We start from the raw sequence: 23,008 nt of genomic DNA, 5'->3' as shown, positions 1-23,008 counted from the left end.
GGAAAAGCAAAAGAAACACTACGATAAGGGTAGGCGTCAGGTGCTATTCATGGTAGGTGATTTGGTTTTGTGCAAGGTGCATATGTTTTCGAGCTCAGCAGATGGTAAAAACGCGAAACTCGATCCGAAATTCGACGGACCGTTTGACATTATTTCAGTGATATCGCCCGAGGTCTACGAATTAGCGACAGACAGTAAACATCGTACTACTCGAGTAAATGTCTCTGAAATTAAGCGTTATGTGCCTCCGCGAAAGGTAAAGAAATAGGTTCTTGGAATGATTCAGGTGTGATAATTTTTGTTTGTTTATTTGTTTCTTTTTTTTTAAGGTTTAACGAGTGCAGTGTCGAAAGTGATGATGGCTGAGTTCGTAGACTCAAGCCGCATCTCTTACATCGCCGAGCGCCAAGTACCTTCAAGCGTCACGACCGCACTAGTAGATTCGCCGGAAACTGTTGAGGTGATGGAGGTTGACCAGGCGTCGAGGTCCGCCACCCCGCTTTCGGGCTTAGGACAGGCGGCCACTTACGACGCCGACATTGCCTCTTGCAACTCGTAGTTAGCCAGGACGTTGGTCGGTGGAGGCGAGGACGGAAAGGCGAAGGAAATTCCTTTGCCGCCGACTTTGCCCTCACCTCCGACGCCGTTCGTAAGCGATCGACGAGGGGTACGATTGCTAATGGGTAATTGAAAAGCAGGCTCAATAATCCTTCTCGCGGCGCCGACGCGTACCTGGGATGATGCGGTACGTCGTTAATTTAGGTATGAGCGTTTAGGCTCACGACGCTTTGCATCCGCGAGGCGTCGAAAAAGTCGAGGGTTATTGCGGCAGAAGGAGGAATTGTCTTTCCGCAGGCGGAATCGAGCAGCCAAGGCGAGAGATCGCCGGGCTCTCGAGTCGCCGCGGCTGGCCACCCCGCCGGTAGAGCGGCGAAAAGGGGCTGAAGCACGAGGGCTTTGATTGGTAGAGGGAGCAGGAGTCCCTCGTTGTGAGGTGCCACCAATGGTATATTGGAGGTGGTGCTGAGCTCGAGCGACTCCGAAGAAGAGACGATACCGGCTCGTGAGCTGCCTCGAGTAGCTCCGATGCCGCACGTCCATGCTCCTCTCCCATACAAGCCGTTCGCGCATCGAGGTCGGACCCCGCGTATCAGTTTGTTCGCAGGGGTGGGCCCGCACAATTCCCTCCAGCCGGTTATTTAGAGGACGAGCAGAAAAAGGAGGCTGAGGCTCAGCAAAATACGAGAAAGAGGAAGCGCTCCATGCGTTTCAATCTCTCCGCATGCAACTTCGAGAGGCCGTCCTCCAGTCAGACATCGACAGCATCCCGGGCGGTAGAGGGAGCTGTTGTTGAGACGACAAACTCTCTCCAATCCTCGAGAATTGGTACGAGCACTGCTGCCGGAAAGACGAAAGAGGACCCGGTAGCACTGATGCGACCAGCCCTTAGGCCGGTACGATCCCTGACGTCTTCCCAGGCGGCAAGCTCAACCTCCTCCTCAGCGCCTCCTTGTTAGGTAGATGAGACAGGGTTTCGCCTGGTCCCAGGTAGTTTCCTGCAGGGTCTGGCCCCGGTCCCCTGGGACCTGAAGTTGGACGTCCCCTCGATCCGCTGCTTTAATTGCCGAACGAGGTCATATCCGAGGTCGACCTGTAGGGCACCGCCTAATCCGCGTCCGTTATGCCGGAATTGCGGATGACTCGGCGTCCTCGTCCATGACTATCCGGCGCTGCCGCGATGTCTTTAGGACAAACCAGGCGCACAGGATGCTCGTGGAGGAAGGAAGAGCTCGGGAACGCTCCAGTGATCCTGTAAGACTCCAGGCTTCGTGGTCAAAATCGGTGGAGCCGGAATCAAGGGTCCTTGAGGCGAGGCCAGAGACAGCCAGTCCCGAGTCTTCCGTCGAGGAGCCAAAGACGAAGAATCACCGACACAGGTGCGGTCAGAAGCACAGGGAGAGGCTCGCGCGTACAACACTTGCCGCAGAGGGAAACCAAACTGAGACCAGTACGACCGGCACCGCGCGAGTAGAGGTCGCGGCGCCGACGGAACGGGCGCCGGTATCCGTGAGTCTGCCGGTCAATCGTGACGCCAGAGTATCTGTGCCCGAGGCGGCTGAGGTTGCCGGCAGTAGGCTATCCGGATTGAGCTCACCTCCACTTTCAGTGGAAGGGCTCCGAGCGCTCAAGCTCCGGTATTTGGAGTGGCTTGGGCGACAACAATAGTGGTAAGTTCCTTTTGTCCAGTTTAAGGTTTGGTTAAATCGCGATCTTTGGTGCATCGTGGATTGGTCGATTCTCCACAATGACGCGCTTGGTACCTCAATTTGACATTTCTTGATTGATAAATTTTTGTCCTTAGTCTAATTTGATTGTTACCAACCTAGACTTATGTTTAATTAAGCTATGATGAAGTTGTTAATTTAGGTATGAGCGTTTAACTTTGGTTGCCACTTGCTAGTCGAGAGAAAGAGATTGTGAGAATGGAGATGAGGCCGTTCGCAGGTGCGAACTTTGGCCTGGAAGCGGGTGTGACGAAAGCAAGCGATGCGCTTGTTCTCGTCGGAATTTTACCAAGTTCCCCTCTCTCTCGGCAAGGCACGGTAACCGGCGTTAGGCGCATTTAAGACTGCGTTTAATGCATAGTCTATGTTTCATCTGACGGAGATTGCCGAGCGGGGCCGAGCAGGCCCGAAGCGACTGCACTGGCGACAGAGAGAGTATAGAGATGTTAGAGAGAGAGAGAGAAATAGTTGGAGGCGCGTTTCGAACCAATTAGCGCATTGGTCGCGCACCGCCTAATAAGTAGGTCAAGTGGGGAGAGAAAAGATCGGCGAAGAAGCTGTAGGTCGCGAGAAAAAAAACGAGCGACAGATGCAAGTAAGTCGAGGAGAAACTAGGAAGGTTTTCGGAGTCAACCAGAGCAGGATGGTGGACTGCCAGCGGCGAAGAAGTTCAGCCGAAGACAGAGGGCCGAGAGGAAGCCGACAGGACTTGTCCAGCGATGACCTACGACACCGTGCGCAGGGCGCAGCCAGGACTCCCGCTCCAGAACCAAGGTCTAGTTTTCAATCTAATCTCTCTCTCTCTTTCTCTCTCTCTTCATCGACGGCACTGTACGCGAATTTTAACATTAGGTGGGTAGCAAGACGTGCACATGCCGGCTACCTGCCCTAATGACGGTAGGGCAGTAAATCGCGCGATCCCTCGCCGGATGACTTTCTCTTTTAGCCAATTAGCTCAAGTCGGTTCGTCGTCAAGGCGGTCATCTGCCGGGCGACGTGCGTTGTGTTTTCTAGATATTTGTGAGCGCGATTAGATGGTTAATTTGTTCTTTCTTTGTAATAGTTGTTAAGGACGTCGTTGTGTTAGTCGATTAAAGAGTGTGTAATGCGTTTTGTTAATATGCGGTATTTGCGAAGTTTAAGTGTAATTTAACTTTGGCTTAATGAAATTATATTTGTTTAAATGCGAATGTTGTTTATGTGTATAAAGTTATTAACCATTTTCATTGATTTGCCTCTTCCCCCTTCCCGCCTCAATATTGCATGAGTGAGTGCGCCTCACTTGCCCACCTCTAAATAATAGTAACGAACGAGCCTTCGTTACACATATATATGATTACCAATTTTATTATTAATAATGTTTACTGAAGTGTCATCACTAAAATATCAAGAAGTTTGCAGTAATCAACATTAGTTCAGATGTAACACAAAACATAATTTATTAGATTATCATTATTCTGAACACGTACATTGGACCATTAAGGAAATCTTGTAATATGCACGTCGGACCTATTTTTCATATTAAATAATTCCTATTAATAATTAATTACTTCTGAGAAAATACCTGGGTCCTTCGATTAAAATGGTTCACCCGGTATACTACGGAACGCAATACACAGAGCCGCTCAGGAAAGGGATACAAAACTGGATTCAAAGAAGAACAATCCAAAATCGCGACAAGGAGAAATAATCTGCATGACAAACATTATTTCACTTTGAAAATTTACGATTATTTATTGCTGTCATTGTCCAAACAAGATCTGTCCATGCGATACATTTAATTTCATTTTTCAAGGGTGAATTGTAACCAATAGCTGTCGTAACGATAAGTGCTACGTGATTTCTTTTTTTTTCTGGAACAGCAATAAATATATTTTATACACAATATCTGTTTATTTTATTTCTATATTTACGATCATCTTCTTTACGAAGTGAATCAGGTATCAGATCTCCCGACCCGTAACATTAATTGTACCATTCATGTAAAGTCATTAATTGTAACATTCAATTCATCAACCTATATTAACTTTTTGAAAAAATGTGCATGGTATGAGTTGTTCTAATTGACTTCGTGTTCAACTAATCTGATAACTGAACAAGGCAATATCACATCCAAGGTTTAGACAAAATATTTTTGTCTGGAACGTTTTTCGCTGAACACCTATGTCTGATCATTCCAGTGGCATGATTAGCCTATGAACCGAGCGGGACGTATAAATACGTCAAAAGTAAACAATATCGGGTACGGGTAGGACATATGAGTACATCCTCGATATTTATATTGCGCCCTGGAACGGGCGGGACGTATATTTTACTACTACTATGGTAATACGTCATTCATACACGTCTTAGTGGAAAAGGACGCGCCCGTTATATGTTGCGTAATTAGAAAGGGATTTCCCCGGTTAACAGGTTAAGGAAAAAATCAAATGGAATTGTACACCTTGGATGGTTAGCTGGATCCGTACTATGTTACATAATCTGAAAGTAGAATTTCCCGCACTTTCCAAATCAAGAACTAGAGTCACTTATTTCAAAAGATAAAGTTGATTTTAAAATGACCTTTAAAAATAAATTCAAGGATAAAAGTAGTCATCACCATTAATAACAAATCTATAAAATTGTTAATAACAAAACTATAAATTTATTCAAAATGTTTTTTCGAATAATGGGTTTGATTACATTTTCGGACAATCCAAGAGACTGTGTGTGTGTATATATATATATTTTTTTTAACTTTTAATCACAATAGATAGATATAAAATCAGGAACTCTTACGTACGAATTGATATATTGAATGGAGGTCACTTTTTTATTTTTCATGATGTCTATTTAGGTGTGACGTCCGGGTCACTATCTCAGGTACGTCTGAGGCGGACGTAATCTCAGGTGCTCTATTTGGTTTGCGTGCGTACGCTTAAACCGGGACGAGAAATTGGAGAATCAGAGCTTTTCTATTTCGCGTTTCGCGTAAAAAGAGTGAAAAATAAAACTTGACTGCAAGCCTTCCATCAAACACCAGGGTCCAATGGAATCGGGACTTGGATGTGAAAATCCCAAACCTTGCCAGAATTATCACATAAAAGAATTTAAGTTTTCTTTAACGGCGCGACTGTCTTGTAGAAAAGTATCCCAATCCTTGTTGAAATACTCTTCTAAGACTTATTTTTTCGAATTCCGATCTAACTATTTTACTAGAAAGGAAGAGGAAAGATAGAAATAAAAATTTTGTTGAAACTTACTTTTGTTTTATTCAATAGACTTGGCTGGTACTTGGAGAATCCGAATCTGACACTTGGTCGAATGTAGTAAAGCTTGAGAGGCTTGCGAGGAGCGAGAGAGTGGACGATTTTCGCTTGCGCACGCCCTTTTAAACCCTGGGGGTGGTTGGGAGGAAAATCCCTCTTTCAGTCCCTCAAAATTTGGGAAGAGTGGAAATGCCAGTAAATTCTAATTGGCTGACCGAGATTTTCCCTCCTTTTCTCTTTCGGATTTCGGGCCCTAATTGGTTCAGGGGCGTGGTGAGAATTGGGGGCGCGCATTCAAGAGTTTGGGCCCTATCTCGCTAGATGACTCTCCAAGTACCATATTCATTACAGATTTTCTTATAATTATTAATTTATTTATTACGTAAAATTGTTACAATTAATTCTTAATAATAACGCAAGTTTCTTAATATTTAACATATTTTATGCGAAAATCTTTGATCCTACATGTTTACAATTAGTAACTTAAATAAATAACTCAATTCGTTGTTTAATTAATATGGAATGAAAAAGGGGCATTATTTAATTGTGGACTGTATAACTGATTTGCTAAAATTCATTCAAGTGACTGTTTTTCGACTATTTATCTCATTTTCTAATTTATAATTTCAAAACTTTGAGATATTTTCGGTGATTGCGTGGTAACTATGTTTCTAATCAAAAAGTGTGTGGGAGGTTTCAAGAAGCTGCGAAATTTTCCTATCATGCTGTTATTTTCCCGATTCATTTGTGTAAAATTAATTATTAAGATTTTTTTTATATAGCAAAAGTTTTAGCTTCTAAAAGTGGAAAACTTTTGGGTGAAATCGAATAACAGGATGGAGGCGAAATTCCGCGTCTCCTTTACTCTATATCTAAACCTATTCAAAAAAAACTTTACGATCTTTCGAGGTGAAATTCGGAAAGCGCGCGACAAAGGGACGGCTATTTTCACGTGTCCTCCAGCTGCTTCAGCTGAATGCTCTCCCTTTGCTCATTTACGGAGTTAAAATTTAAGCTACGCAAAAGTACATGAGGAAAAAATAATTTATTAATAATAAACGGCCCGACGTTACATAGGAAATAAAGTCCTCATATTTTTTTTTAGTAGAATAAATATAAATACTCACCAAAAATAGGCTCCTGTAACAATATAATTATAATCATTACTGATATGAAATTTGTAAGACACATATTTTGTGGATTGTGTATTTCGTCGTGATGCCTGTAAATCTGAAAAAATCCACGATGAATTATTTATATTATAAAAACAATACATAATAAAATTCAAATATCTACATATTAAACTATATCTAAGAATTATTTTGATCGATTTAATGTTGATTTAAAAAAAGGGATAAATTGCATAGTGAATACTATGCGATCCTCCATGCGTATTATATAGAACAAGGGCCTTATCGTATATGGATATGTAATCTTTTCTGTTTTGCAATTTTTTTATCATAGAAACAAAGAATTAGGTTTGAGTTACGCGTTTTGTTCATTATTTTAAAGAACAGGCGTTTCCCGCATTTTGTTTACGCTACTTGTTTTTAGACATCAATTCATGTATCATATGTTGACTAACCCTGACTGCGGGTAAGACAATAATAGAATAAGACATGTAAAAGATGTTTACAGTTCTAATGTAGTGCGAAAGTCTTTTTCGACATTTCTCAATTTTACTACGGATTTTAGTTTGAATTTTTATAATCATGATGGAAGTGCTTTTAATCCATCTTTTATCAGTTCTATATCGTCTGATGATATAATAAATAAAGCAACAGCCAAAATAATCACATAGACAGGGTATATATTATATCTGCAACTAGATAAAACAACACCGTTGAACTAAAAAATTTTTTTTATACTACTGATTTCAGAAAATATTGCGCAAAGGATAACAAATTTGACAAATTTATACACTTCCTATTTTTGAATTTTTTGAGGAGCGCAATCACGCTACGAATTGTACCGAACCGTTCTAATCATATTTTTACCTCGTTGATTAGAAATCTGAAGTAAAAATGTGAAAATTCAAGATGGCGTCTGCAATATATGACGACGGTCGAGTAATAAAATTCAAAATTTGTAAATAAATAAAAAACTACTATATTCTATATAAAATTTCTAATCAAAAAGCTTTATTGATATTTTCTTGAATTTTGAGAAAAAAATATTGAACTTTTCGAAAGATGTTGAAGCCATTTCGTATCTGAATTGCTCAGAAGTAACCTGTTACACTTTTATGTTTCTAAAGTAAGAGTACTGATCACAAATATTTTTTTTTATTACTTCCCAAGAAACTGTACAATCTGTCATTAATGTTTAGACAATAAGTAAATTAGTTAATACATCGAACAATTATATGTATAGCGGCCGAGTACTCCACTGAGTAATCTGACTTTGATTTATATTATACTTGGTCCATTATATTTAATTTTACTTTTCTTTATTATTGATTTATAAGTTTGTGTTTATTAAGTCTTGTGTTGGTGATAGCTGTTTTCTATAGTTTGTTGATAAGTTTGTTGGGATGGTTTTAAAGCCTTGTATTGTAGTTTGCGAATAATTTTTTGACTTCTTCTTTTACTGTTGGAATATGCAAGTTGTTTCTTATTATTTGATTGGGAACGAATAATGGTGATCGCATTATATTTCGTAATACTTTTGATTGAAATCTTTCCAAGATTTCAATGTTTGAGTTTTTAAGCAACGCCCCATAATTGGATGCTATATGTCTATATAAGTTTGGTTATCGCTTTTATAACAATAATTTATTTTCTATCGATAGCTCCGATTTTCCTCCAATGAGCCAGAATATTTTCCTCAGTTGCAGTCCTAGTTGTTTACATTTTATAAATATGTCTTCATTCCATGTCAGTTTCCTATCAAGGTGGATGTCTAAGTATTTTACTTTGTTATTTTGCGGAATATATTTATTATTCAGTTGTGTCGGGGAATTTCGGGGGGTCTCAGCCGTACACTCGAAGTGCTTCCGCCACAAGGCCCGACTAATTACACCGGCACACAAAAAAAGCAAAGTTTCAGACCCAGGCACGCGGCACATATATTCCTATTGTTTTCGCTCGCTGAATACAAAATTGTAAGCATTGATCAGTAAAACTATGAAATTGGCATTTTTGACAATTTATCGATATTTACTAAGTTTACGGAATAATCTTGTATTGGAAATACATTTTTCTCGTGTATTTTGACCTGTAGAATACGAATCTGCAATTAGATTTTAGCCATCATCTTTAATTTCTTTTTTATGCTATTTATCAAGTTTAGAACTCGAATTTTCCATCTGACAGAGACTTATACACACACACACATACACACACACATACACACATGTACACGTTGTATATATGACGCAGGCATGCGGATGTCAAATTTGGTTCAAGATCCATCCTTTCTTAGTGAAAAACGTAAAATGCACGAATCACGAGAAAATGTTGTAAATATTGAATATTCAAGCATACCATATTTTGTTCCAGTAATCATAGCTCTCTGTCGGTTGACAACTTGGCTGATACAGAGTATCCTCATACAAGAAGACATTTGATAATTATGGCAGGTACAACGAAAAAGGAATCACTTACGATGCAGCGATTAGGAGACCCAGTATCGCCGGCTGGTCAGGGTGGGAAAGCGAGTCTGCAGTCGTCGTCATCCAGCGACCGTAGCTTTCTATCGGTAGGCAACTTGGCCGCTGGGGAGTATAGAGTTACAAGAAGAAGAAATAGGCCGTTACATATCTGTACCAAAGACAAAAACGTTTTTTGTTACGTCTGTGGAAATTTTGAAGTAGGTCACTTATGTACACAAATGAGTGATAATTTGATAGATATATACAGCAGGTGTTTCAAAGTAGAAAATTTCACTGAGCTAGAAACACATGCTCCTTATAGTATCTGCCATGCCTCTTGTAAAATGTTGAATCGTTGGGACGCTACGAAAAATAACGAAGTTTTGAAATACACGGTCCCAACTAAATGACTGATACCAGAAACAGCAGAAAACTGTTACTTTTGCAAAACGTTGGTGTTAGATAACAATGTAAAAAATAAATCTAAAATACAATATGCAACTGTTTCTTCAGTAATAAGAGCATACACTCAGAAGTAATTGCTGATGAAAAAATGGATATGACTTCTTCGACTAATGATAACGAGGTTGAATACGTCTCAGTAGAAGAGGAACCCGCTGGCAGAAATAGTCAAAATATGAGAGGAGAAGAGGGTGAGACTGAAACAGAAATTGCAACCCGCGGCAGTGAAGAGGTATCTACACCATCAAGTTAGGAGCAATCCACGCCATCAAGTCTGGAACAGTCCGTACCAACAAGTCAGGAGCAGTATATATTATCAACGCAGAATTCGTTAAATGATCTCGTTAGAAAAATGGGGCTTCCAAAAGATTCGACGGAATTTCTTGCTCGGGAATTAAAGAATCGAGGGATGACGGTTCCTGAAACTATATCTTCTATTTACAGAAATTATTTTCTATTTACAGAAAGTATTTTAAAAATAATGACGATAGTTCATTAGTATACTGTATGGATGTCTGCGGTTTGATGAACAAATTAAAAATAAATGTTTATAAGCCGAAAGAATGGAGGCTATTTTTAGACTCATCAAAACATAGCCTCAAGGTGGTACTGCTACACAATGGAAATAAATACGCTAGTATTCCCATTGCTCACTTATTATCACTGAAAGAAAACTATGAAAATATCAAATATGTTCTACAGAAAATCAAATATACTGAACACGAATGGCAACTTTGCGGCGACTTAAAAATAATATCAATCATTTTGATGCAGCAATCAGGGTATAGCAAGTTTCCCTGCTCTATGTGCTTATGGGACAGCCGTGACCGGAAGAACCATTACAAAAAGAAACAATAGTCAACAAGAGAGATATTTAATCCAAGAAGTCACAATGTGGAACAGCAAACTTTGATCGACCATTCAAAAATACTACTTCCACTACTACATATTAAACTTGGTGTAATGAAACAGTTCGTCAGTCGTATTTGATTATCGCGCGCTAAATAAATTTATATCGGATTATAATTTCTCAGTCCCTCTACCAGTCGACTTATTTGAACGGATGGCCGGTGCGCAGCTATTCTCATCATTCGATATGTATTGATCATATCATCAAATAAGCATAAAAAAGGAACACAGGTATAAAACTGCATTCCAATGTAAGTCAGACCTATATCAGTGTTGTTGCTTACCCTTTGAACTAAAAACTAGCCCACCAGTTTTTCTGTCACTAATAAATATACTAGTATCAGACTTAAAAAATGTAGTAGCATTTTTCGATGATATTTGCGTATACTTTAAAACATTCGACGAACACTGCGAGAGCATCATCGAATTAATGAAACGCCTTCGCGAAACTAATCTGGTCCTTCATCCAAAGAAATGCAAAATTCTACGCCCGGAAATCGAATACCTCGGACATGTAATCTCGAAAGACGGACTTCGCCCGTGCAACGACAAACTGCGCGCAGTAAAAGAATTCTCGGTCCCGCGCACGCCAAAGAATGTTAAACAATGGCTCGGCCTGGCGGGATACTATAGACAATTCATAGAAAATTTGGCTAAAATCGCTAAATTACTTACTATTCTATTAAAGAAACGCCAGCCGTTCGTTTGGGCGGAAGAGTAGCAAAGAGCTCTCGAGACACTCTGTGATAAATTATGCGAACCTACGGTGCTCGGACACCCGGATTTCGACAGGACATTTTTTCTGACCATTGATACATCCAAAATCGAAATTGCAGGGTCGCTTTCTCAATTTGATGACGAAGAGCGAGAATACGCTGTATCATACATCTCACGTACCCTCACACCTGCTGAAAGTAATTACCCTACTATTCGACACGAACTATTAGCAATAGTATGAAGTATTTCACAATTCAGACCATATCTGTACGGCCGAAAATTTATCATCATTACTGACCATAGACTATTGGTACATCTATACTTGATAAGCGATCCAAATTCACAAGTAACTCATCAGCGACTATTGTTAAAAAATTTTAATTTCGAAGTCAGATATAAAAAAGGCGCGTCGAATGTCAATGTAGACGCACTCTCTCGAAATCCTATACAGGAAATCGAAGAGCTCAAGAAGCATTTGCAAGTAACTAGGCAAGATCCTGTTGAAACACTGGTATTGACAGCTCAACTACACGATGACACTGAAAGGCCAGGAAATACGCAACGCCATGACCACGCGACGCGCGAGAGGCCGACAACTAAGTGTAAAATACCTGGAAGCCATCAAATCCCTCCTGCCGCGTCACAGAAATAATCCGTCTCCTGAGGAATTGGACACGCCAGTGACAGAACCAGATATGCATACTAATTGTCCTACAGTAACTGAAGACACGTACTTCACCAAAAGTACAAAAAATTGGCGTACAGAATAGTACGCATGATAAAAACTCTCAAAATAAACAGGATACACAACCAAAACAGGATATGACCTTTTTAAAAGACGTGATGCTTGAAGACTCAGTCAACTCCCCAACCGAACTCGTTACGTTACCTAATGAAAACATTATCTGTTGTCAGGATGCACTATTTATGAGGCGAGACAATTTCTGATACATCACTGACACCTTTGGTAACTCCCTGGATAAAGATACACTCAGCTTATTTAAACATGATAAACTACCACAAATGAACAAATTACAATTAACCGTTCCCATTGTAATCAATATAGGAAACAAGATGCATTTTATTATCCCAATCTATCATGAAAATAGAGAGACTACGGAAAACATTAGAAATCATATATATCTGGCACTTAAGCAATTAGTAATGAATTTAACTGAAAATAAAATTAAAACCATCAGTATAGCCCAAAGTAAAAAAATTGAACTTATTGAATTCTTTGAAATTTTACGAATGATAAAAAATACACTGGATCCTCCTGAAGTCAATATTATAGTATGTCAGGTACATATTGTTTTCGCCCCATGGAGCATCGCCAACAAATAATCGAAGAAGCCCACTGTTTAGCGATAGGTGGTCATAACGGTTGCAATAGAACATACAAACGTATCAAGAATAAATACTACTGGGTACATTTAAAGGAAAATTTGCAAGAATTCATTCAAAAATGCTTACCATGTCAGTTGAGAAAATTAAATAGACATAATGTCAAACAAAAAATGATCATAACCGATACTCCGCCTGTCCTTTTTTTATGGTCAGCATAGACGTAGTAGGCCCATGCGAACCTACTGAAGTAGTAAACGCTAACCTACTTACCTGCATGTACACTATACAATACCTGCATGTACATTATACATGGTTATGCCCTTTATTTCCTCTATGGCTTTAGCATACACCTGCTTGGCGCATTCTGGAACTCTTTAACTAACTTGCTACTTTACCTAGCTAGGAAACCTAAAAGAGAAACAAACACAGACAAACTAAACAAGGAAACCCTGCCGGCAACACAGCCCGAAGATTGAACTGCTATCTTTAAAATTGAACGTGACAATCAACTGACCCAGAAACCTAGCTACACACAGAGACAGATCTATCCAGTATTATCGGAACCAGAAATTCCATCGTTAATCAACAAAACATAAAAATCAACAATAACTATATGTCTGAAAGCATGGATCACAAAGCCACAAGAAAATTACTTGAAGACTTAATAATAGAAAAAAAAGAGACTAAGTGTATCAACACAAATGCAGGAAGAAATCGCAATGGAATTTGGACGCAGAATAAACGCATATTTACAAAAATACATTTAGTGGTACTGGGTTAATACAGATTCCCCAGTTGTGCGAACTTAGAATGGCCCATCATATTTATTTGGGGACTAAGAAAAAACTAAGGGCTAAAACTACGTTACGCTTTCAGTTATTGAAGTTTGCCGAGTGAGGCCGAGCCAGGTCAAAGAAGGAGAGCACCGCAAGAACGTGCAAGAGAAAAAGAGTGCACGCATGAACTATGCAGGTTTGGACAGGCGTGTAACGTGTGTTCAATAACAGGTGCGTCGCTTACTGGCTAAAAAGTAGGTTAAGTGGGGATGCAAAAAAATAAAAGCGGGCGGCAACAAGAAAGCCAGCCGCGACAAAAGAAGCAGTAAGAGTTCGTTAGTCAGTCAGCATAGTCAGTTAGCATACTTAGAGTTAGTCAGTCAGTCACGACAAAAAGGACAAAGAGCCAGCCAGGAGAGAAAAGAAAGAAGCAAGCATCAGAAGTTGCTGCAGGCCGTGTTGGAGGAATAAGACCATCATGAGCCGTGCAACTTGGACCAATTGTCACCAAAGGAACGGAACATCACGGACCATCTCTGAAATCAATATCCTAAAAAGAACAGCGCATCTGTTAGTGATCTGCGTCGAAAGGCAAGAACAAGGTCTTTGTTTCTCTCTCTCTTAAGCCCTCTCTCAATGGCGATGTAGCATAAAGTGCAATGCATAAAGTACATCTTCTGAAGAAAAATAGCAAGACGCTCATGTACTGGCGACCTTTGGTCTATTCGCGTTACGCGTAGAAACTATTAAAGAGACGGTGAGTTGTCGAGGTGCCCACACGCCAGGCAACTTGCCTCTCTCTTGCGATAAAGATAATTTAAATATTTGTAATCTATTAATCATATGCGTTCGTTTAGTTGTTAAGTCAGTTTATTGAGTTATGTTTAGTAAAATTAAGAGTTCAGTTCTTTGTTATTAATAAGTTCGAGGTTGAATTTAACTACAATAAACAAATTTACTTCACTTGTTCTCTCCTTCCTCTTTGACTGCTTTGACCGAGAGCATCTTACTTGCCTACTATTTAAACAATTGATGGCGAAGTACGGCTTCATTATATATGAACAGGAAAAATAACCGAAAAGGTTAACTCTTACCCAACCCATTTTTCATATTTAAGACAACATTTTTTTCCATCGAGATATCATTGATTAAAGCCAAGTATTTTAGTAATTTTGAACTAGCTAATTTTCCGAATACACATACAAGAAGATTAAGGCAACACCTATTTCCGACTGAAAAAGAGCGTAAATTCGAAGATTCATATCTGAGGTAAAAAATGCCGTACGGGGATCAATTTTTTTTAATTATAGATTGAAGTCTGTACTTTAAGATGGTGAAACTTGATTTTTTATTTGACGCGACCCTTAATTACGTGACTTTAAAATTCACTGTTATTTCTTAAAACTTAAAAATCTTATGCTCTCGCAGTACACCCGCAAGTAAATGATTTTTTTTCAATAATTCTGATCATTGCATTACTTAGAAGTACAACTTTTGTTACACGTGAATTAGTTATACTCACGCGTCCGGGAATGATTAGTTAATTGTTGAACCGTGAGAAACGGGCATATGTTTTGGGTCGTGTCACTAATTAATTTTGAGGAAGATTTCGGCAGGCAAATTTGCTTCTATATAATATGATGTTAGGCTCCATCGCGAAATTGGCTTGACGTGTGATCGCTTGAGAAGAACAGAAGGGCGGGCGTACACAACAATAACTCTCGAATCATCTTTACTTTATCATTATTTAAACATAATGTTGTAATACGAATTCACGCTTCACCATTTCTGACCGCATGTCTTTTTTTGTACGGATAAACGCACAGAGGCACGTTACAAAATACGTCCGAGAATTTTGCACATAATCGCAAGCATCCAGCCGCCGTGTTACGTACTCGTGTACAAAAGAAGAGAGAGACAAATCGGTTTTCTTTCTTTTCGTAAGCCACTGCCACTCTCCTTCTTCATTGGCTCTGCGTAACAATACCGCTCATAGGTACAATACCTGGAAGAAAGCGTGGCAAACATCGGTAATTGTTTTCAATTTTCATTAAGCTCGCCATGGCTACCACGAAAGAGCGAGTTGCGGGAGAGAGATTAGATTAAATTAGATTAGTTCGTTTATTGCGCCAATGAGGTGGAACCCCGTCTGGCAGTTTAGAAAATATACAAATCAACCAATAACAAAATTTAAAAATGACAAAAGAAGAGATGCAAGAATAACTATTAACGCATTTAACTATTTAAAGAAGATGAATTTAGATGAAATGCGTGAGTTGTATGTACGGTGAGCAGCGAGTTTACAATGGCAATAACAGTAAAAAGACTAAAAATATGTATGTAAAATGAAAAATAGAATAAAATATGTAAAATATAGTAGGATAAAAATATATATTATTTTATTTCAACTGTTAAATTTTGCTCTACATTTCCTACTTCACTATTTGTGTCTCGTGTCCAGTTTGTGTAGTTGCTAATGTACGTGTTTTATGTGTGTATGTGCGAGTATGTGCATATTTTATGTACTCGTATATATGTCTGCGTATGTAGGTGTGTCTGCAAATCTTGTGTCTCTATCTTCTGTGACTATCTGTTCAACCTTTCTTCCCATTTTTTAGTTGCTTAATCTTTTCTTCCTCTCTCTCATCGAGATCTGCCTTTTCCACTCTTCTCCTTTTCTTGCTTATTTTCTTTTCGACTTCTTTCTTTGCTACTTTCTTTTGCCTTTTCACCTTTGCCTTTCATTTGCTTTTGCTCTCTTTCTTGCTAATCATTTCGTCTGTTTTTCTCATTATCAGGGCTTTGATACCTTTTTCTCTTTTCCTATTGCTCCCTCTGCCTTACATTTCCTCAGCCTCACTTATTTTCCTTAGTGTCTTATAATTTTGTCTTCTTGTTTTCCTTTTTCTTTCTCTTCTTCGCTTCTTCTTCTTTTCCATTTTTGATCCATCATCCAATACCTGCTTACTCTCGCTTATGTAGTTGCTAGTAGGTGTGTTTTGTGTGTGTGTATATGTTTGCATGCGTGTACGTGTATATGTGTGCGTATGTAGGTTTGTCGGCGAGTCTTGTAACTCTGTCTTCTATTTCCGTCTGTTCTGCCTTCCTTTCCACTTTTCCTTCTACCTTTCTTTTCCTTAGCATCACTTGTTTTCCTGAGGGTCTTGTAATTTCCTCTTCTTGTTTTTCTTTTTCTTTCTCCTCTTCGTTTCTTCTTCTTTTCCATTTTAGCTTCATCATCCACGCTATCTTGCTCCCTATTATTATTTTTTCCCATTCTTCCCCTTCCTTATAACTTTTTCCACATTTTTCTACTATGTGCTTGCAATTTTCTTCCTCTTTCATACACATTCTACATCTCTTATTTTCTTCTTTTTCCCAATACCTACTTCCTCTCATTTCATTACCTAACCTAAACCTTTCCCTTATTTATAGGTCTTTTATTCTTCCCTTTACTTGAATTTCCTTTAATCTATACTTTTTCATTTCTTCTTTCAGTTCTTTCCACTCCTTTATGTATCTTGACTTTTCTAGCTTTTCTTCTAGTTCTTTTTCTTCTTTTTTCTTTAGCTCTTCTCTTATTTCTTCCCAAAACTCTTCTCTCATTTCGTCTCCCACTTCCCTCTCTCTATATATTTTACTTTTTTCTAACCATTCCTCTCTCTCCTCTTTCTTACCCTTTTTATCTTTTTCATTTCTTTCCCTTTTCTGTATTTCTCTCCATGCTTCTTTTTTTATTGAGACATCTCTTTCTTCTCTTATTCTGTTTTCATACCTCATTACTTTTTCTAATACTGTTTCTTTCATTTCTTGTCTTCCTGTGTCCCATCGTACTATGTAACTTGGCGTGTTTCTATCTAATCCCAATACCCAGTCTATGTATTTTAGTTGTAATCTCTCTATTTCTTCATATGTCTTCAATCCCAAGACTTCTGCTCCATACATAATCACGCTTTTCGCCAGTGCGTCGAACAGGTTCATCCTTAGCTCTCAATTTTCGTTAAATAGCTTTTCTCCTAGCCCCCATAGTCTTCCGAGTCAAATATTTATTTTCCCTTCTGCCTTCTTTATCTGCTTTTTATTTCCGTTATTTCTGCTTATCACATATCCCAAGTAGTTGTACTCTTTAACCATCTCTACCTTCTCACCTTCCCATTCGATTTCTTCTTCCTTCCCCCTTTCTCCTCTTCTCCTGCATTTCATCATCTATGATTTTCCTACACTTAGCTCTAATCCCCTTTCTTCCAGGTATCTTTTTAATTTTTTCACCATCGCTTTCATTCAACGTGACTGGATTGACCTTGTTTGATATGCGAGTATAATCGGACAGTGCCGGCACTGGCATTAATTTTTCGTGAGTCGCCCTCTCCATCCATGCTCTAGCCTCATAATTTAAAAATAGATCATCATCAATCCTTGAAGTCAGAGATCCGATCGGTGGAGAACAGGGTCACGCTTAATGAGTTGAGTATTCTCTGAGCAAGGATCGCAAAAGAATGGTTCCAGGCCGCAGTTCGAGGGGCCTTGAATTCAAACGCCGACGATGGATGGCGACCCGAGCGCCGGATAATGACAATATCAAACAGGACAGACAGGTTTTTAGCAAGATAGTGTGGCGATTTTCTGGACACAACAGAGTAGGCCAGAATGGTGAGGGCTATATACCTATTTGGGGTAAGGGATAGCCAGCCTAGGGCTAATCTATGGTGGGTGATGTGGCTGTTTAGGGATAGAGTAGGTATATGGGATCCATCCTATTACAAAGTGTACGCAGGCATTTTGGGCAACTTGAAGTTTAGACGAGCACTCTCCATCGAGCTGAATACAGACCACTGAGAGGTAGTCGAAATGTGGAAAAATGAGCTGCTCGACAAGAACTTTTCTAAGGGTATTCGAGAGAGATTTCCTGTGGAAGCTGAGTGAAGCCAGAGAGCCGTATGCCCTCCTCGTCAGCGTGGGAGTAAGTATCACACCCAGGTTGCAAGTACTTGTAACATAATCGAGTAGAACCTCGTTAATGGTGATCTTCATGATGTGGTTCAAGTTGATAGCCCTAACGTACTGTTCGCTGCCTAGTATCATGACTTTGTTCTTGGTGAGGTTAAGAGAGATACCGTTTCTTAGGGCCCAGTCCGCTATAGCTTGCACATCAAGCTGTACCCTCTCCAAAGCCTCCGCAAAGCTGCCGGGATAACAGTGAAGGTAGACGTGCGTGTCGTTGGCATAAAGCATCTAATTGATGAAGGAGAGAACAGAGGGCAGGTCCGAGATATAGATTGCAAATAGCAATTGTCCCAGAATACTACCCTGCGGCACTCCAGTGGCAGCCCTGAGCCAGTCCGATACCCTGTCGTCCTCCCCCACAACAGCCTGAAACCTGTCAGTCAGATAGCTAAAGAACCATCTCAAAACAGTATCAGACAGGCATAGGTTCCTGAGCTTGACCATCAGACGACCATAGGGGATAACGTCAAAAGCCTTGAAAAAATCCAGCAGAACGAGGATTGTGATTTTACGCTCCTCAATGGCCCTGCGGATGTCATCAAGGACACCCAAGACTACAGTTTGAGTGCTGTGAAACCTCTCGAAACCGGCCTGCCGTGGATCACGCAGGTTGCGGCGGTCTAGATAGGACAAAAGTTGTGAGTGAACGAGCCTTTCAAGCACCTTTGATACCTCGGATAACCTTGCTATCAATCTGATGTCCGATAAAAGAGCGGGCGAAAGTACTTTGGCAAGAGGGGTGATGAGAGACCATTTCCAGGAGGTCGGAAAAACGCCGCACAGTAATGATTTGTTGACAAGATGCGTGAGAGACGAGAGACAAGTAGAAGAGACAAGTTTAAGCATCTTGACAGATAAACCATCGGGACCGAATGTTCTGGAAGAGGACGAGTTTAGTACATCCATAAACTCCTGGCTAGTAACCTCACGAAATTTGAATGGGGAGTGGGCGTGAGGAACATTTGGGGGACTCGCTAAAAGGGCGTCAAAAAAGACACATGACATGGGAGGAGACGAGTTAACTATATTGGCAAAGTGGGTGTTTAGTACGGCTGGGGAAAAAAATCGAAACGGGGATGGCAGAGCGAGCTTAATGACTCCCAAGTTTCGTAACTCGCTTTATCTGGCCTTACTAGTGCTTGCCGAGGACAGTCTGCTTGAGATGCAAGAATTTTTTTCTGAGTCGAGGGCATTTGAGACGTCATTACGAAGTCTTCGATACCCAGCGACGTCATTGACCGAGCGGGAGGAAGATGCTATTTTATAGGCAGCGTCACGCCTTTTCATGAGAGCGAGAATGCTCGGAGTCACCAGGTTTACGCCTAGAAGACAACTTGATGCACCTGAGAGAGGCTACCGCGCCGTAATACTTTATAAGGACTTCAGTAAGAGAGTGCACCGAGTTGTCAAGGGAATGCAGGTCAGCATCGATTGGCGGATCCGAAGAGCGCTTCAGTCGTGCTGGAGATTTGTCGACCAGACACGAGAGAAGACTGCTGCGGGTCTTATTTATTAAGGCCACTTCGTCTACCCGATTTCAACCGCGGGACCTAATGACTCTGGTGACGTGCTTGTTCGTGGTGAAACGATAGATGAGCGAGATGAAATCATGATCAGCAATAAAGGGAGTATCGGATTTTCCAAAGTTCTGAATGGCATTGGGGTCTTTCACTATGAAGAGGTCAAGTGTAGTGTGGGAAGGAGGATTTATATCAAGACAGTGATGTGTGGGATCAGTGGATACGATGTAGAGGTTATACAGGTCAACGAGATATCTCAAATCTCGAGCATCAGGCAGAGAGCTAAAACTTAGGTCTGCGTTAAAATCATCGGTAATGATAACATTTCCGTACAGGGGAGGACTTACCTCCCCTGTACGGCCACTTGCCAGGCAGTTGAAAAAATGTGTGGAAGAGCTTGCAGAGGGACGTCTGTATACCACCGCTACCAAAACTTGATCTTGTCGGACTTTATTTCGCCAAGGATGAATTCAGGCGTGTTATTGAAAACTGGATCTGAAGTAGCTAGAAAACTAAATTTAAGATAAGATCTGACGTACAGGCTAACCCGGCCACCCTACTTTCCAATTCGGTCAAGCTTGAAAAAATTGAAATCGGGGAGGGAGAGGTGTGAGTTAGAGATATCAGATCAGAGGAAGGTTTCAGTAATGGCTATGACGTCAAAATGTGTAAAAGGGCTTGTGCTTCGAGAAGAGCAAAGTGACAGGGTGAATTTAGTTTATTTATATTGATGTGGCCGATAACGAAGGAAGCAGAGGGCGGGGTATGGTCCTGGATTATCTGGTATCACGGACCAGAAACTGGAGGAAATGAATTTGGGACAGCTTCAGACAGTTGAGCTGGAAAGACAGACACTGTCGGGCTAAAACAACCGTCGATTGTGTTCAGTTGCGGAGCAGAGTTTTTTGGAATGACGGCAGTGGGTCGCTGTTTGACAGCCTGGGGCGCGAAGTTGAGGTTGAGCGGCGCGTGTCTTCGAGTGCCGATTGGAGCGGTAGCTACTGACATGGCTCTAGAGCGCGGAGCAGATGGGACAGAAGGCTGGCCGGGAGGCAAAGGCGTACAGCAGTCAAGGTCATTCACCGACATTATGGGGATTGGGGTGGACCGCGTGTTTTTCCGCATGTGGACGACCATAGCCGAGAGAAAGGGTGCGTAAAACCCAGCTCGCGACTACGCGCAAGTGCCTTCACAAAAAGATTGTGGATCGGCTGGGGCAACAACTGGTGGATGAAAACGGGATGTCTAAGACCGCACTTAAAAACGTCCCTCGCCATCTTCTCGGCGAGCTTCCCAGAGCGCTCCAAAATGATATCACGCATCACCGTTGAGTCCATACGCACGATGAAAACGGATGTAGTATCATGCGTCTGACCCCGCAGGGTAGTCTCGGTCAGGTTGGGACGTGAACGAGTGGCAGTCCATTTTCTGCTGGCCGCTATGCGATCCTTAGCGTTTGGGTAGCCAATCGCCTCGAAGAGCATACCGGTGGCATCTTCCAGCGAACCCTAGAACTCCTGCGGAAGGCCTAGAATAAGGAGCTCGGAGCGGTCCTTGAGACCTACTACAGACTTAAGGCTCTTCACCTTGTCGGCGACACGATTGACTTTGGTCAGGATGGAAGTCTGAGTGGCTCTAATCTCGTTTCGAAAATCGGTGTATTCATTATTTATGAAACCGGAAAACCATGCTGGCGGTTTGTCGCCCGTGGTAGGAGCCATGCTATCAAGTAAGAGGATTTGGTCCGCACTGGGGGAAGAAACAGTGGGAAAAATAACCGATCGGTTAGTATTACAGAAATCACTCCGCGATTCCAACTTCAACGTCTTCGTCGGGAAAAGCTCGTATGGTGATGCTTGTCTCTTTCGGCCTGAGGTTTCGACGAAAGACAAAGTGCCAGCTGAAGTAGAGTCGGTTTGAGTGGAAGGAGGGGATGGTAAAAACACGCCACCGGATAGACCAGAGTTGGCCAAGACCATAGATTCAATAGAACAGGTACGGCAAATAAAGGTCGCAAGGTCAGGATTTAAGGTTATATCGGAACAGTGCTGATGGAAAGATCTATCACAGGCCTCGCACTGCAAGATATTGCCACCCCGATAACTCAGTGCTTTACCACACTCCGCGCATAAAGACAAGATCATTTGATAAAAGTGAGCAGTTTGGAATTTAGAAACAAATTAAGACAAAAAATAGTAATTCATAGATTGTGTCAAAAAGTTTCCCATCTCTCCTCCCCGGGTCTCAAAACTTCACAAGAAACTGTAATATACGAGGTAATTTGAAAGGACAGATTGATACGATAAATTGAAAAGTTTGAATTTCGCGCTAAAATTTGAGTCACTGACCTGTCATAAACGGGAGTTGTGAAAAGTCATGATTTAATAGATTTGAAAATTGACGCCTCAGTGGCACCAACTCTGTTAGTTAAGGATAAAAAAATTGGCGGGAGATTCGGGAGTAAAATGATGCTATTTATAAGAGGCGGTAAAGGGTATCACAGGTTTGCTGTCACAGAGAAGCACGACACAGTGCTCGCACGCAATGGACGTTCCACAGAACGTAATGTAAAACTTATACTCACACTTATATTCAGCACACGCGTTACAATCGAAGGTTATTGCAGACTGAGAGAGCGATAAGATAAAGGGACTGAGTTTTGAAGAACAACTGAGAACTTATTTCTTCTTCTTGAAGAAGAGTCGGAGAACTTTTTAGTCGCAATGGGCCTGGTCATGGGGAGCCATTTCGAACTGCTAGTGTTGGAGCGCCGAATTTTCCGACAAGCGTCTACCTGCACGATAATTGCCGATTGACCATTTTTTTCTTTTATAGCACAGCGCGTGCACCGCTGATACTGCCGCACTTGTTAGCATTCTGGGTTTTTCCCGTACGTGACAAAACCTAAAACAAGCGGCAAGGACCTGCATCTTCGAATGGACTCTTACTTTTACTAAAAAATACCGTTTAGTAAATTCTCGCTCTCTACTCTCGTGCTACGTATATGGAACACAGATGCTATGAACACTCGCTAAAAATACAAGTAAATCGATGATCTAAAGACAAAAATTGACATGGAGAAATGAGAAATCATCACATCTGTAACTATTATGTACGATAGTTTACATCAAATTTTCAACTGTCTCAA

General features: G+C 40.9%; 1 protein-coding gene across 1 annotated transcript in view; it reads right to left on the bottom strand.

The window, feature by feature from the left end:
- Window positions 1-23,008, bottom strand: part of LOC131671652 (sphingomyelin phosphodiesterase) — a 938,839-nt gene that overhangs the window by 846,364 nt on the left and 69,467 nt on the right. The window contains exon 2 of the mRNA XM_058948252.1: window positions 6,661-6,763. Coding sequence (XP_058804235.1) covers window positions 6,661-6,724 — 64 coding nt within the window. The 5' untranslated portion in view covers window positions 6,725-6,763. The remainder of the gene's footprint in view (window positions 1-6,660; window positions 6,764-23,008) is intronic.

Source organism: Phymastichus coffea, unplaced genomic scaffold, assembly GCF_024137745.1.
Source record: "Phymastichus coffea isolate CEN01 unplaced genomic scaffold, Cenicafe_Pcof_1.1 PCOF00010, whole genome shotgun sequence".
Classification (NCBI taxonomy): domain Eukaryota; kingdom Metazoa; phylum Arthropoda; class Insecta; order Hymenoptera; family Eulophidae; genus Phymastichus; species Phymastichus coffea.
Note: the sequence above shows the minus strand (reverse complement) of the source record. Positions and strands in the feature narration are given on the sequence as shown.